This window comes from Neoarius graeffei, chromosome 25, assembly GCF_027579695.1.
Source record: "Neoarius graeffei isolate fNeoGra1 chromosome 25, fNeoGra1.pri, whole genome shotgun sequence".
NCBI lineage: Eukaryota > Metazoa > Chordata > Actinopteri > Siluriformes > Ariidae > Neoarius > Neoarius graeffei.
In genome coordinates this window covers 11,019,755-11,036,159 of record NC_083593.1, presented here as the reverse complement: position 1 = coordinate 11,036,159, position 16,405 = coordinate 11,019,755, and the positions used below count along the sequence as shown (strand labels likewise).

General features: G+C 40.8%; 1 protein-coding gene across 7 annotated transcripts in view; it reads left to right on the top strand.

Annotated features, from left to right (window-relative positions):
• LOC132873113 (calcium/calmodulin-dependent protein kinase type II subunit beta) overlaps positions 1-16,405 on the top strand; it is a 121,246-nt gene that overhangs the window by 95,195 nt on the left and 9,646 nt on the right. For 3 of the 7 annotated variants that reach the window (XM_060908363.1, XM_060908362.1, XM_060908368.1), the window contains 3 exons: positions 3,376-3,444; positions 8,028-8,072; positions 12,044-12,092. In XM_060908363.1, coding sequence (XP_060764346.1) covers positions 3,376-3,444; positions 8,028-8,072; positions 12,044-12,092 — 163 coding nt within the window. The remainder of the gene's footprint in view (positions 1-3,375; positions 3,445-8,027; positions 8,073-12,043; positions 12,093-16,405) is intronic. The other 4 variants (XM_060908365.1, XM_060908364.1, XM_060908367.1 and 1 more) reach the window with 2 other exon arrangements.

Here is a 16,405-nt window from a genome sequence, read left to right as displayed (position 1 = left end):
GGAGATATTTTGGCTTACGACTTACGCCTACGTCACTAAAGTGTGGACTCGGGACATTTAGGACAATGCCGGAATAATGTCTCATCACGTGCTAAGCTGTAACACCTGTAAGCATAATGATAACCTCAAGAGAAATAATAAAGCGTCTTCGTCGCTGAACATGATCTCTTCAAAATAGAATAAATATCTGTTTAATCTATCTTCATATCCTGTCAAGGTTCACTATGAACCAGTTTTGGGGGGGTTTCTGTCACATCTTATTCATTGATAAGGCTCTGAAACAGCACTGTAGCTACAACAACACGTAAATTTTCACTGCTAAGGTTGGTGGATTTATGTGAAAAAGGAAATTCTTATTAAGTTAATAAAGTTTAAAACATTACAATTTTGTATAACGTTGTACCTCAGTGTTTTAGGGCCACTGTCACCTGTTTAGGGCCGATGGTCACCTGCAGTTCAAGGAGAGTGTGTTGACGAGATATAATTACAATTATTGTGCTAGTCCCAGTGTGTTACATTATACGGACTTCTATGAAAAACAAAAGCCTTGTCTCGTAAAGTTTGACTATTGACCATAATTGACTATTTTGGCTTTTTTTTGGGGGGGGGTGGGGGGGGGGGGGGGGTGTCAAAATATTTTCTTGAAATATTGTCAACTTTTTTTCTCGTAATATTATTAGTAATTTTTCTTGAAAAATTACGACTTTATTCCCGAAATCTTGTTTTTGTATTTTTTGAATCAGCCCTAAAAAGCCAATGTAACATTTTCATGACACTGAATGATCATTAATTGAAATATAATTGTGAATTATAAAGGAGTGTGATTATAATTATAATTGTGACTAAGGGAGGTAATATGCCATGTATACTATACACTGATCAGCCATAAAATAAAAACCACTGACAGGTGAAGTGAAGAACATTGATTGTCTCATTACAGTGGCACCTGTCAAAGGGTGGGATATATTAGGCAGCAAGAGAACAGTCAGTTCTTGAAGTTGATGTGTTGGAAGCAGGAAAAATGGGCAAGCATAAGGATCTGAGTGACTTTGACAAGGGTCAAATTGTGATGGCTAGATGTTTGGGTCTGAGCATCTCCAAAATGGCGCATCTTGTGGGGTGTTCCCGGTATGTAGTGGTTAGTACCTACCAAAAGTGGTCCAAGGAAGGACAACCAGTGAACTGGCGACAGGATCATGGGTGTCGAAGGCTCATTGATTCTCATGGGACACAAAGGCTAGCCCATATGATCCAACCCCATGGAAAAGCTACTGTAGCACAAACTGCTGGCTAGAACAGAAAGGTGTCCTTCTTTAATTTTGTCACTGATCGGTGTATATAGCGCTGTGTATAAGCACTTGTATCCCTGGTGATGAATGAATGGAAATGTCCAGTTTCTTTGGAAAGTTTGTGTATTATGCTGGAATTGTCAATATATCCACTTCCATAAAACTTTATCCATAGAATGAGTTAGGTGCTGCGAGTTGTTTGTGTGTTCATGTGTGTGTCTGAGCATTTTTACTGCACAGTGCGTTTACTGTAACGTCAATGTCTTGTTTTTCGCTTTCATGTGCTTTTGGGTTTAATCATCTGTCTGTGTGTCTTAAAAAAGAGTTTTCAATTCATTTCGAATGTTAGAGAACGCATGGTCCAACCCCAAACTACTGTCTTAGTTTGTATCTTTCTGGACAGATGTGTATATTAATACAGATTATCATTCCATGGTTTAGTTCAACCGAATGCTTTTACTGGGTCTGTATATTAATTTAGCTGAAGGATAATATTCTCTCGAACAATGTTTACATGCACAGAACTTACTTAATCTTAACTCAGTTCTCAGTAGGGATGCATCGATACTCATACTGGTATTGATCTGATACTGTGTAGAGGGTACTCCAACATTTTTCAAAATACAGTACAAGCTGGGTGCGATTTGCTGGGGGGGATCATCCCCCCCCCCTCTGGTTTTTATCTCTGCTGAAAAAAAATCCTCGGGGACAACCCCGTCAATAAAACAAACAAACCAAAAAAAAGTTGACATGACAGGCATGTTGTGACACAGTTTTCTATGGTCTACATTGCATTCACTTTCAAAATGACCCGAAGTGGCAGCTTTGATGTTCACGAACGTCCCCAGCAAATAGATACATTGTAGATAATAACAATATCTTTGCGTTCTATGCAGGGATGCAAACAGCGCGCCTTTTGGCGGATGCCGCCTTTTTCACGGCTGAATCGCGCAGATCCGATTTTTTTTTTAGGGGGGGCGTTGGAGTGTCTGATTATAATTTCAAAGTAAATTCTGTATTAAAATTACTAAATAAGCAAATCCGTTACAGTCCATGAAACAGGAAGTATAAGGATGAGAAAAAAACAGCTTAAATCGGAAAGCTGCGCACAATGTGAACTGCGCCATCAGAGCAAACTGTTCATTTAGTATTCATGTATTTTAGTGATTTTCGAGTCACTGTCCATTTAATCCAGAGGGAAAGAAACATCACAGCAACGCAACAAGCAATGCGAACTTTGTTGTGTGTTAGTGTTCGTGTCTTTAGTCAGAGAGATAGGAAGATGAATTTACTATCTCTGGTTTAGTGTTCGTTTTCATTTAGTGTTATTCATTTGATATCATCGGATGTTACTGAGCTGTTAGCCTATTGTTACCTTAATTTTGTGACGTTTCATGATAAAAAACAACATCCCCCCCTTCTGGTTTTTTGACAAATCGCACCCTGAGTACAAGCACCCTGATAAAAACGTCTTATGGTATTTAAACCTGTATCTTTGATATGCGAGCGTGAGGGCGGCACATGCAGAGCAGTATTAGCGAGCATGTTGATTAAAAAATATTAAAAATGGGTGTAAGGTGCTGTGAGAGTAGTACATGAGAAGTTCATTTCTGCGAGCACTGAGTACTGAGACATACCCGCTTCCCCTCCCCCTCGCTCTCCAGCGTCTACACTTTGCTTTCGAGTTGCACTTATTTTAACGATCAAGCTCACCTGTACTGCTCTGCGCACGCAGTTTTTAAAACCAGTACAAGGAGTTCATTACTAGCAGAAAACAGCAGCAAGCGCAAAAACAGCTAAATAAAATGTCCCATAATGCCCCAACTGCTTAATACTAAAGTAGGATCGATCATTTCGGTATCGATGAGTACAAACGACATGTACTTATACGCAGTCTGAAAAAAAATGGTATTGATGCATACCTAGTGTGAGTTGTTAGGTTTTCCAGGCTATAGTAGACTCAAATAGGATTTTGACATCTCTAAGCATGGGGTGGTCCCAAGTCCGTGATCATCTGAATATCTCTCTCTCTCTCTCTATCGGCATCAGCCCGTTTTTTAATAACATTGTTGTGTTTTCTGCACAGCCACAGTCAAACAGCACGAAAAACAGCATAGTCACCAGTCCCAAAGGGAACATCCCCTCTCCTGCTCTGGTATTTACCTCCTTATTTCTCTCTTTTCCTCTCACAATCCCGCTGGTTTGTTTTTTTGTTTTTTCTCTTCATCTGGTCTGTCCCTGCGCATGTCTCTATATGACGTGTCTCTCACAAAGTAGCACAGTATATTTAAACATTTATCTACTTTCCATTCTGATTCGATCGCATTTTTTCTTTAAAGGTTTGATATGAAAACCTTAACAACGCCTTTGGCTCTACAGTGTGGTTGTACGTGGTGTTGTTTTTGCATGAAGAAGAACTAGAACGTTTTTGTGTTCTCCAGGATTGTTGGGTTTGCAAATTTTGTGACCATAGAGCTGTTGGGTTTTTCGACATGCACCATAGTTAACCCTTCATCATCACGTTGACGTGAATGTTTATCTCCATATTTATATATAGAGGTTTATGTACTGTATTTTGTGGTGTTTTGCATTTTTTATTTGATATCAGTGTCAAGAATGATGTTCTTGTGCTTGGGTAGGTGTGCCAAATAACAACGTGCATTATTTAGACTTGAATTCTAAGGTAGTAACACTAAAGCATCTAACAGTACAAGCTGTAGATATCTGGATTAAAACACAATGGGGTGTGCTCTAATAGGAAAATAATCAACAACGGGTTTCTTGTAACATGATGTTTTATTCCTCTTATACCGCAGCAACTTTTATTTATCATATTGTTAGTTGTTAAAGAATAAGGTGTCATACTTTTTATAGATATATGCATTTAAATTACATTTACATTTAATGTTATGGAACGTCCATGAAAGAGGTCAGTTCCTGTTATCACTTTTGTTATAGCAGCTGTAAACAGCCATTCCTTGACCAGTTTCTGTTTTTTCATGATTAAAGGGATCGTCCAGCGGAGTTATTCTCAAACTTATTTTAAGTAAAAGTAGGCGCAGATTTCAAAGATTAAACTTTCATTTTCGGAGGCCAAATAGCGTTTGAGAAAAATGTAGTTTTCTTTAAAATGTCAGATGGGCTTCCTGCGGCGGTGACGTATGCGATGATGCCAGATAGTGGTCGCTTGGAGCAACTCAGCTGTTTATAGTGTGTGTGGCTGTGCGCTCTAAAATCTCGGTTTTAAACCATGTCACACACTCTGTTTGTTAATTTACCCAGCACCATGTAGATCATAGGCTTGGGCGGTATGGTGAAAATATCGTGTACCGCGGTACGACAAAATACCGGCGATATATTTTTAATACCGTCAAAAATAAATATATTTGTATTTTTATCCAACTTACTCGAAACGACTGTAATGTCATTTTATTATAGTACAACCGTCTCTGGTACAGCGCGCGCACGCCACTAGATGGCAGTTTGCGGGTCAGCAGCAAAGATTCTAGAATCTTTGGTCAGCAGCGACAATTGGCCCGGTCATAAGGCCCAGTCAGCGCGTGAGGATGGCGACTGCAAATGATGGCGGTGCGGAATTAGTCAAAAAGGCCAATGCCTCAGCCGTTGTCTGGGAACATTTTGGTTTTCTGCCGAATGATAAAGGTGAGCCGAGCAGAGCGTGCACAGGCAGAACTGTCAGTATATGCGCAAGAGGACACAATCCATGCTGAAGAAAACCCGCTTGAATGGTGGAAACTGAATGAAACACGTTTGCCAATTATGTCAAAAGTTGCCCGCAAATACCTCTGCATACGCGCGACAAGCGCTGCATCTGAGCGCGTATTCAGTACAGCAGGAAATACGGTAACACCACAGCGTTGCCAACTGAAGCCAGATAAAGTAAATATGCTGGTGTTCTTGGCAAAGAATGTCTGATAGAAATTAAGAATTGCTTGTGGCCTACCACTACTAGAAATGTAAATTTAAGTTAGCAAATTATTTTCATTTAGGCTATTGGGAGCATGGGGCCCCATGTATGGTTTCTGTTCATGTTTGTTGTTTCTGCCTGAATTGCATTATGTTCCGAGTTCTCTCCAATCACTCAGTTAAGGATGCTAACCCGTTTGCTTTGCATAAAGAGGCTTTTAGTGCATTCCTAATCTTCTTCTAAATGGGCACAGCCTACTAGCAGCCCGAAATAGCTTTATTTCATTACTTGTATAGCCTATTTGCCTGTTTGAGTGGAAAAAAAGCTACCTGTTATTGCTTGAATTAGGCAAATTATTTTCTTTTGATTTACAAAAGATGTGATTTGAACTCACATGCAATGTTTTGTTTTCTGCTGGCTTTGTTGGCGTTTGCACTTCTTATTTTTATTAATGTGTGTTTTTATTTCCAACATTAATATAGGCCTACTTGATTGCTTGGCACTGAGTTCAAAAACATGTCATCCTGGCAATTTAAATAGATGTCTTTAAACATTTCAACTGTTTGTTTTATAATGTCAAATACAGAATATGTAAAACAGAATAGATAACAAAAAAATAGAATAACAAAGAAACATAAATTACTATAGAATGTGAAGAAGCTATGAAATAAAGCCTACAATAGTATATATAAAAAACACACACACACACAAAAACGTAAATACCGGCATACCGGGGTATTTAGTCAGCAATATACCGGGGTATGAAAAAATGGATACCGCCCAAGTCTAGTAGATCATGTAAAAAAAGATTTTAGACCACGAAGCATCATGTCACACTGCGAGTTGAGCCGTTTTAAACCAAGGTTTTAGAGTGCGCAGCCACACACACTTAGCCTGGGCCCACCCATCCTAAGTGTGACGCAATACAAGGGCCTGTTGCGAGCTTAGTCTGGCAAGGCAAGCTATCTACAGCTCTTCCAAGCTCCCGAAAAATCGGGAGCCAATCAACTTTGAGCATCTCCAACGGCCCTGGGTAGAGGCGTGTTCAAGGCACTGACGTAGTAGAACTGCGACCGGAAGCCATAGATTGTTTACAGAATCTATGCCGGAAGCGCTTCATTCACTAGAAACATTACGAACATGGAGCAGCAGCAAGCCTTTGACACAGCGGTAGATGCTGTATTGAAAGCATTCAACGGGAAGTTCTCATTGAAAACGGAGCAAAGAGCAGCCCTGGAGGTATTTATTGAAGGGAAGGACGTTTTCGCCTTGCTCCCGACCAGCTTCGGTAAGAGTTTAATCTACCAGTTAGCCCCGTCGCGTCACATACATCAGAGGAAAGAGTGATGTGATTGGTTTAAGCTTCATCACAGCCTTTTCTGGCTTCGACCAGTAGCAAACTGAGGTATTTCAGGGAGGCGGGTCAACCACGCACTTTGGGAAACGGTTGGGCTTAATATCTTTGCCAGACCAAATGCTCGCAGAGCTTTGAAGTCGCGTTAGCCAGACTACACACACTACACAATACATGCACTTTGCCACACACACTTTCTGTAAATCATATGAAAAAAAGATTTTGCAGCGCGAGGTCTCGTCTGATCCAGTTTCTGTCGGTGACCCTCTGCTACAACTGAGTAAGCACACTTTGCATTTTCTCTGTGAAAATGCAGTCTAGTTCCAGCTTGTGCTTTCTTTTTAGCATCATTGTGGCATCAATATGCTACACAATGAGGCATACTTATTTAAAAACCGATAAATCCGGTAAAATACTTGTAAAACTAGCAAAACTATGATGTAAACAGAGAATATAAACAGCTGAGTTGGTCCAAGTGACCACTACCTGACGTCATCGCATACGTCACCACCGCAGGAAGCCCATCTGGAATTTCAAAGAAAATAAAATTTTCTCAAACACTATTTGGTCTCCGAACATGAAAGTTTGATTTTTTAAATCTGCAACTACTTTTACTTGAAATAAGTTTGAGAATAAATCCGCTGGAGGATCCCTTTAAGACAAAAAAATTGCAGCTTGTTACAGGTAAACCACAAAGTGCAATATCTTCTGTCCTGAAGACTTTCATGTGGTGGAAAACCTCTCTATTGCATTAATGTTAAATAGACGTCTCCTTAGAGAAAGCTTCATCATATCAGTGATTGTGTTTGTGTAATAACAATATGGCTTTGTATATGTATGTTTATAGCCATACAAGCTTAACTTTTACTATAAAAATGATAACAGTTTGTCGTTTTTCAGAGCTGTGCTGTTATAGAAAAGTAATCTGATTTGTGACTTCAGCAGTGTTGTGGTATAAAATAAAATAAAATGCTTTGCCATTTGGATTTATGAATATTGGGTGACATGGTTAATAGTTGGCTCTCAAAATGTTGGAGTAATTTTCCAAGGCCCTGTAATGCTGAAATTCTTGATGTCTAGTCATGTCACTCAGTCATGTGCTTATGGGCTAGAGTTTACTAGAAACTCATTGTTTTGGGGTTTTTTTTCTGACTGGCTTTCGTTCTTCTGCTTTAAATCTGTAACTCTCTTCTATTATAAACCAGAGCCTCATGTCCAGTTAATAACTTTCATTCATTAAGTTTAAGTTCTCTCACACTAACTCGGACTGCTTTTCTATTCCTCTGCGTTTTCTCACTGTTTTATCTCTGCTAACACCTACTATTTTTACTCTCTTCATCTCTCATATACACTTTGTGTCTTTTTTTTTTTGCTTTCTTCTCTTCCTTTTTCTCTCTGTCTCTGTTTCTCTTGGTCTGGCCATCCTTTGCCTTTCCTTCTCACTCTCTCTCTGTAGGAGGCTCAGACCACTGTTATCCATAACCCAGTGGATGGGATCAAGGTACATCCTTCCCCACGCCCTCTCCATTCATAATTATATTGGGATTGTTGTGTTTTTTTAACCCTTTTCTGTCTCACTTTCATCTTTGTCATTTCTGATGCCAGTTGTTCATTCTTTGGAGTAGGAAAGTGTTTTATCGTCCTTGTTCTCAGATACGAACAGGGTAATCTCTTCATTAAAAATACAGATGCAAGACAGTCAAGATGCTTTTATTCATTTCTGTTCATTGCTTCAGTGGAAATTAGAATAAAATGCAAACAATTTGCCCCTTATTTCATATGTAGCCAAATTGCCAAGATATGTGTGGTGTTTGGTAGTGGTTTACTTTTTTGGATTTGTAAAGCTGATGTAATGTTTTCGTTAATGTAGCCTTGTGCAAATGGCATGTCTAAATCACCAACTTGCTTCAAACTAAGTGGACTTGTTTGCTATCAATAGGTTCTTGAACCAGTCTCGAGACCTTTTTTTTTTTTTGAACTTGGTGGCATATGGTCTCACTAAATATAGTCTTGGTTTCAATCAATAGTTTGTACAAATAAAGCTGATGTATGCTTTTCACATGCATCAACTTTGACAAGAAGCACTTCCTTTTTCTAGTAAACATAACCCAATCATTGGCACAATCCACAAATGAAGCCAACTGGTTGATGAAAAAGCTTGGCCCTGAAAAGTTTTGCAGTCTCAATCTTGGTCTGGTCTTGCATTTATTTGGACTTGATCTTGACTTGGCCTCAACCCACTTAAGACTCTGTCTTGCGGCAATCTTGGCTAGCCTTGGTCTTGGACTTGAACTTGTCTTCGACTTCACAGTGGTGGTCTTGACTACAAGCCTATCAGAAAGACATCTATCTAAAAACTTTCACTTGAAGTGGAATCACTTTTTTCTCGCACGGTTTGGTATCACTCGTTGCAAGCTTCAGCTTCCAAGTTGAAATTGTACAGTAGAGAAGTCATTGGTATAGTTATTATTTTTTTTTTACACTTTTGTGGTGATTTAGGCATACATTTTGCACAATGATAAACAGATAGGTACAAGCTTCCATTAGAGGGCTTTACATAAGTATCCCCCCCCACCCCCCACCCGGAACATTTCCACATTTTGTAGTCAAAGCTGAAATGGACTTCATCTGGTCATCTGGTCCAGGATGTACGTAACACTACAAAATGTGGAAAAGGTCACAGGAGGGTAAATACTTCTGCAAACCACACTGCCTGTTAGCCAAATTAGATGCAGTGGAAAACATAAGCAGGGACAAATATATCATAGCTGATTCCATTTTTGGTTCAACTTTTGCTTCTCATGTTAGGTTAAACGATAGGCAGGGTTTACAGTACACTGTTGCTGCGTCCGAAATCACTTGTTCACTACTCCCTACTCATTATCTCAGGAATTCTATATATAGGACTATATAGTGAGCTCATTGGTAAAATGAAAAACTCTTTCGGACATTACTCCACCGTGCCGTTATTTACGTCATTACTGTTGCACAATTAAAACGTGCCAGATCAGTCGGCTGGTGGGTTTTCAAAAGAATAAATGCATATAATACTGAGCGTATTTCCCACATTAATAAATGCAAAGTATTTTGTGTCTGCTGCATCTTTCAGTTCTTTTAAAATCAAGGCTGAATACTTTCTTCTTTGCCGCTGCCTTTTTATTAAATCAAATTTGAAGCTTTTGATGAATTCCTCGCGCTGTACTGTCACTTTTATTCTTGTATTTTATCTGTCTTATTCTATTTTAGCTTATCTTCTAGTCTCTTACTATTTGTAATTGCTCCTCTCTGTCGTCTGCCATTTTTTCTTTCAGTGCAACCGCAATGCATGATGGGATATATATTGCTTGGTCAGAGTGGCCGTCGGTTGTACACTACTTTTCACGGTGCATTGTGGGATACTATGAGTCCACTATATAGAGATCTTGCAGTCACGTGACCGGAAAGTACACAACCGCCATCTTGTCGGTCAAAAACACCGCTGAATACTGCTGCACTCGTGTACAGAATGGATCAATTTCAACCGACGGACTACACGGCTCATTTTTCTAATGAACAGATAACTAGATATATGTCTAAAATAAACGATCTACAGATTTGTGACCCTTATGGCTTACCGGACGGAGTTTTCACGACCGGATTTTGAACTGCCAGCGGAATACCCGGACGTGTATAATTACCTCATTAACTTTCCCTCGCTGTTCAGTGGTGAAGCACTGCATGCTTATAAATCTCTGGACAGTTATCTTTACAGAAATTCAGGATTTGTCAGCGACTCAGATGTGGCATCTTGTAAACAAGAATCCTCATTGGATGGGTAAGTCACTTAAGTATTGAGTATAGCACTGACCAGCCGATTATAGAATAGAATAAGGTAATTCCAAATCGTCCATCTTGTTTACATGGATCTGGCGTTGGAGAGGTAGAGGCTTAGCAGTGGAGATTTGAGTGGCTGTTTTCTGAGCTTAGTCAACAGGCCGGCTCTGCCTGCAGCCTCGCTTTTGCTTCCGCTCCCGGCGCCGCCTCCTTCGCTTTGCTTCCGATAACAATCCCCGGAGACCCCGCTGGTCTCGCTATCTCGTCCGGAATGTTTTTTTTTTCTCGTCCGGAATGTTGTGCATGCGATGGAAATCGCTACAAACCATCATTTTCTGCTGGAAACCAATGTCCAGTAAGTCCATACGGTTGTAGTGGATATTGAAGTCCGGTACAGACGAACAACACACAAAAATACACACAAAAACATAAAAAACCTGCACAGGTAGGGAGAACTTGTAGCCGCAGCCGTTGTAGTAGAATTGTATATAGTAGGGTTTTCCAGAAGAAAAGGTAGAAGTAAAAGCAGAAGTAGAAGTAGAAGGCGGAATATGGCGTTTGACCGACACGATGGCGTCTGTCACAATCTGGATCGGCTGTGACGTCACATGCAAGTGCTCCATCGGGTGTAATAATTCTCACTATACGTTCGAACAGCACTACAAAATGCCGAACTCACTATATAGTCCACTAGTGAGTAGTGAGTGATTTCGGACACAGCAAGTATATAAATATATAAACTGTCCTCTGTCCATCTGTTTGCCTCTGAGTTTGCCAAAGTTTTCAACTTTTTCCTCTTACCGTCAGCTGTTTCTTTATTCGCACTCAAATCAAGTGCACTAACTGCTACATAATAACCACCATATTCACAGTCCATGTCACTCCCTCTGGCCTCCATGTGTATGGCCTCTGCTTTCTTCAGGAGCGGTGTGGTTTTTGGAGTGTTTCAGTTTCTCTGTGCGCCTGCCTCAGCCTGATAGCCAATGTGCCTGAGTATTGTCCAGCCTTTTCGCTGTGTGTGCATGATGCAGATAACCAACACACAGGAACTTTCAGATAATGATACCAGCTTGGGGTTGGGGACGCTCAAAAGCATTAGTATGCTGTATGTGTCAAAGATTAATGCGAGCTCTTAAGACTGCGTGGAATGTTTTGTGTGTGTGTGTGTGTGTGTGTGTGTGAATGGGTGGGTGGGTAGGTGCATTGAGGTGGGGTGGTGGTGGTGTGTGTGTGTGGGGGGATAAACAGCTGTGTGTTCTCTGCTGCCATCTGGGGAAAGTGTTTCAGAACAGCGAGAGGGTTTATTTCAAGCTTCACCAGATGGTCAGCTGGAGAATAAGCTTTCAAACGTATCATGAGCTTATTTAGATTTGGGATAACTGTCATAACTGTCTTCACTTAATAAAGCTATACGTCTGTCACTGAATTCCAGCTGCTACTGTCAGCACTGTCAATGTTTGCGGTGTTCTCGTGTTCACTCGAAGCTGTCTGTATACAGCTCCATTTGTGGTGATGACGGTCCTCATTTATTTGTACAGCAGCATTACTTGTGCTAAATCGGTCATCATGTGTTTTGAGTTGTGTCTATGTATGTGTGTGTGTGTGTGTTTATGAATGGACGGAGCAGATGGTAATCACTGATGTGTGTCTGTCCTGTAGGAGTCCTCAGACAGCAGCAACACCACAATCGAGGATGAGGATGTTAAAGGTAGGCTTTATCTTTTCACAGAAACTCTGAACTCTGAAGCATCATCCCTATGCTGAACAGGTTTCTCCACCTGGGAAAAAGCAAAAAAAAAAAAAAATTGTCACACTGCTGTTTAGTAGTGGGTGGAGTGAAGGGCTGTTAGGGGTGTGTCTATAACCTGATTGACAGATGGGATAAAAACACAACACGAGGAGTCTCGCATAGACCTTTTTTTTTTTTTTAACATATTACCTTGATCATGATATTGGTACTAGAAAGAACAGCAAAAATATTGACGCATGCGCCCTTAAATTAGAAATTACCTAGCTAATTCACAAATTGATCCAATTAGCGGGCGGCACGGTGGTGTAGTGGTTAGCGCTGTCGCCTCACAGCAAGAAGGTCCGGGTTCGAGCCCCGTGGCCGGCAAAGGCCTTTCTGTGCGGAGTTTGCATGTTCTCCCCGTGTCCGCGTGGGTTTCCTCCAGGTGCTCTGGTTTCCCCCACAGTCCAAAGACATGCAGGTTAGGTTAACTGGTGACTCTAAATTGACCGTAGGTGTGAATGTGAGTGTGAATGGTTGTCTGTGTCTACGTGTCAGCCCTGTGATGACCTGGCGACTTGTCCAGGGTGTACCCCGCCTTTCGCCCGTAGTCAGCTGGGATAGGCTCCAGCTTGCCTGCGACCCTGTAGAACTGGATAAAGCGGCCAGAGATAATGAGATGAGATGAGATCCAATTAGCTACACTGTTAGAAATAGGGGTACAGTAGGAGTCCATTTCAGTACCCCATGGTACAGTCTACACTAATATACCCCTTAGGGCTTATTATTGGACCTCAAAGTAACTATGTGTGGGCCAAAAAGGTACATATATGTTCCTAAACAGTATATAAAGGGTACAAATAAGTACCTTAGAGAGTACTGCCCCAGTGACAAGCCTTTGTACCTTTAAAGGTACTTTATTTTCTGAAAGTGTAGGTAAATCACAAAAAATGTTTTGCCCAGATACTTCTCGGTTTCTGTTCATAGTGTTATACTCGTATTATGAGGGAATAAACAGCGTGCAGCAATAACCATGTCATACTCATACAGACTTGTACGCCTGCAATTTTGCAATTTTTTTTTTTTTAGTGGCGTTGGTACTTGCTCAATCTTGTAATTTCGAATCTTCTTTAATGGACCTAATTATAGGCAAGCACAAATTACATTTTGCAACTAATATATGAAACTAGATCACACTGCAGCTGGACATACAGTGCTTCAGTGGCCTGTCTGTATAACAAATTGCCCATTTAAATGTGCTCATATAAACTTATATAATGTCAGTAGCCTTTACATTACAGTTTTAGGTATTTTGTCCTGAGCCATAAAGTGCAAAATGCATCAAATCTACTGGCTATTGAACCAGTTTTAGTACAGAAAGTTAGCTAAACCTCTGTCTCCCTCTCTGAACATTGCTCTCCAAGGAGGGACAGTCAGGAACACTACAAGGTCACCTTGAATGTAATACTTTCAATTTTGGAAACTAAGAGGCTGTGTAAGAGTAGGCACATGTGTTCATATATATGCAACTGAATACGAATACGGTATTCATAATGAACAGATCATGTGTTCTAAACAAATACAAAAAATACAGACATGAATGAATATGAGGTGGACCGTTCGTTTTGCTTTCTGGAAAGCATGCCAGAAAGATTCACAGGGCATCTGATTGAGACGAGAGGTGTGTATCAGGACTGGGATCCCATGAAAAGAGGTTTAACTTTCATGTTGGCTTGAGCAAGCTGTCAGATGTGAAGCTCATGGGACAAAGAAAGACTGCATACATTAACATGTACGTGCAGCACTGTGTGCTACATTTACAGCTTTCACTCATTCATCCGTAGTAACTGCCTGGTCAGGGTCATGGTGGTTCAAATTAGGCTAATAATGGTTTCTATTTTGGGAAACAGAACCAACTAAATTTGTTGGTATGAATCAGGTATAACTGCATGAGTATGATTAAAAAACACTCTTCAGTTGAAACCAGTTATGAACTCGAGTGATGTAGCTGAGGTTGAGGTACTGTCCGAGCCAGAATTCCCACACCATGCTAACAGTGCTACCGTTTATGGAAATTTAAAAAAAAAAAAATTCAAGTGTTTACAGAGGCATAGTGTATGGTATGGCTCATATTTAGTAAAAATAAATAAATAAATTTTGTAGGCCACACCCATTTTGGTACACCCATCAAGTGCATATGTGTTTAGCGAGCCGAAGAGCTGGTTGCTTATGTAGACCAGCATTTCTATAGCAAGACTTGCATAACCCAAAATTTTTGTCATTTTTGCTAAACATCTGAATCCCATCTCCATCCCCAATTATCTCAAGCCCCTGTACTCCAGGGTCATCTTTTATCAGTGCTGTCTTTTTTCTGTCTTTATTCTTTATTCCCTGCCGCTCCATAGCATAAAGCATGTAGACAGCAGCTCACATAAGGCTGTCCCAGAACGCAGCCAGTCGTCTCCAGGCCCTGCTGTTTTCTGTACATTCCATCAGTAAGCTCTGTTTGGCTTGGTTTGTAGACATCCTTCTCCTACAATCACTTTTTTGGATTGTGAAAAGTAACAAGACCTTTCTGAACTTCAGAAATAGTATATTTTTGGATGTTTTAATCATGTCACCCTACTCTGAAATGTCACTGGATCAAATTTGCTGTGATGGATCTAGGTAATCTTAGGCAGCTTAGCATGTAATGACACTTTAGCTCGCGCAGTATCAAGCTCCTGAATACTTTAATGAGGGCTAGATTAGAGTTTTCCACTGAGTCATAGCGTTGGAGGAACACTTGTGCTATATCCTAAGCCTGCCAGCAGGCCAGAAGGTTGGTTTGTTAACCAGCCACATTGAGAGCGCTTCCATTCTACTTTCCATTTCTGTACACTCTCAACGATGGTCCAACTGTACTTGTGCTGCGTGTGTTTTGGCCCTTTTAACTGCCTGAGGATCCCTTGGCCAGCATGTGATCAAATTTTCGAGGCATCTCTGCTGTCCTTTTCCCTTCAGCCTAGACATATTTCTTCCTAACCCCCTACTCACTCCCTCCATGCCCACATCTTGGGCTGTGTGTGTAGAGCCTCCAGACCTGCAGCCTCACCCAGCACTGAAGGAGGAGCCCTGTCTGGCCCCACCCTTCCACACCGTCACTATGCAAGGAGCAAGTAGAGCCTACCCACTGCTACTCACTAGCAAGGTACAGACTTGAGGTTCTGCACATGCTCAGTGATTCAACCTTCCAATCTCTTAGAAAAGTTTAAAAGAAATCCCACAACTTCATTTACTTCAAATTCTGTTTACATTTTGCTAATTTGGATGATACTTTTAGAGCAGCTTCCAATTGAATTAGGATGCAACTGAGCAGTTCAGGGTTAAGGGACTTGCTCAAGGATGCAACAATGGTATGTTGGCTGAGCTGGGATTTGAACGCACACCCTTCTGATCAGCGGCCCTGACCAAACCTTGTCTCCTTTGTTTTCCTTTTCTTTTTTCTTTTGGATTTCCTGTTCTGTGTGTCCAAATCCACATGTCCATCCTCTTCACTGTTGCCTTATATACTTCCCTTGCACGTTTGCAAACTCCAACCTGGAGTTTCCCCGATCTTCCTCTTCTCAGTCCCATTTCTTCATTGCACTTTTCTTTCAGTGACCTTCCAAAGTGGTAGACTCACCTAGATAAGACCACAGTTCCTTCTTAAATGTCTAGAGTGGTATTCCCATAGCTGGAAGTGGTTAGATATGATATTTAACCCTGCTGCAGGGGTAAATGCAGGGCGTGCACTTGGTCGTTGCCAACTTTGGTTTTTGATAGTGGTGAAGTAGACTTTACAGGCTGCTAAAACATCCAGCCTGCCCTTTCTTTGCCAACTAGAGATGAAGAAAGAGTAAGATTTGTCAAGAAACCCGGCCACTAAGCCCTCTGTTGCGGAACAGGAAATTACAAAAGGAGGGCGGGAGATAGAGAGAGGGAAAGAGGACTAAAGGGCCTAAGCTTTATCTGAGAAGCAAGAGACAGGAATAGCACACTGAGCTCTTGCAGCTTCATCTTTAAAAGGGAAGTAAAACCCGGAACAAGAAAGAGGAGAGAGAGAGAGAGAGAGAGAGAGAGAGAGAGAGAATGCACTGTATTCATGGATGAGGACTATCACAAAAAGAGGCATTCATATTATAGTACAGGTGGTTTATGGATTGAATTTGATTTCCACAGATGTTCTGGAGTGGCACATAGATTTTTTTTTTACAGTTAATATATGAATACCATGTGTGCATAAATATGAGTAGAAGATAGTGAAGTGAGGG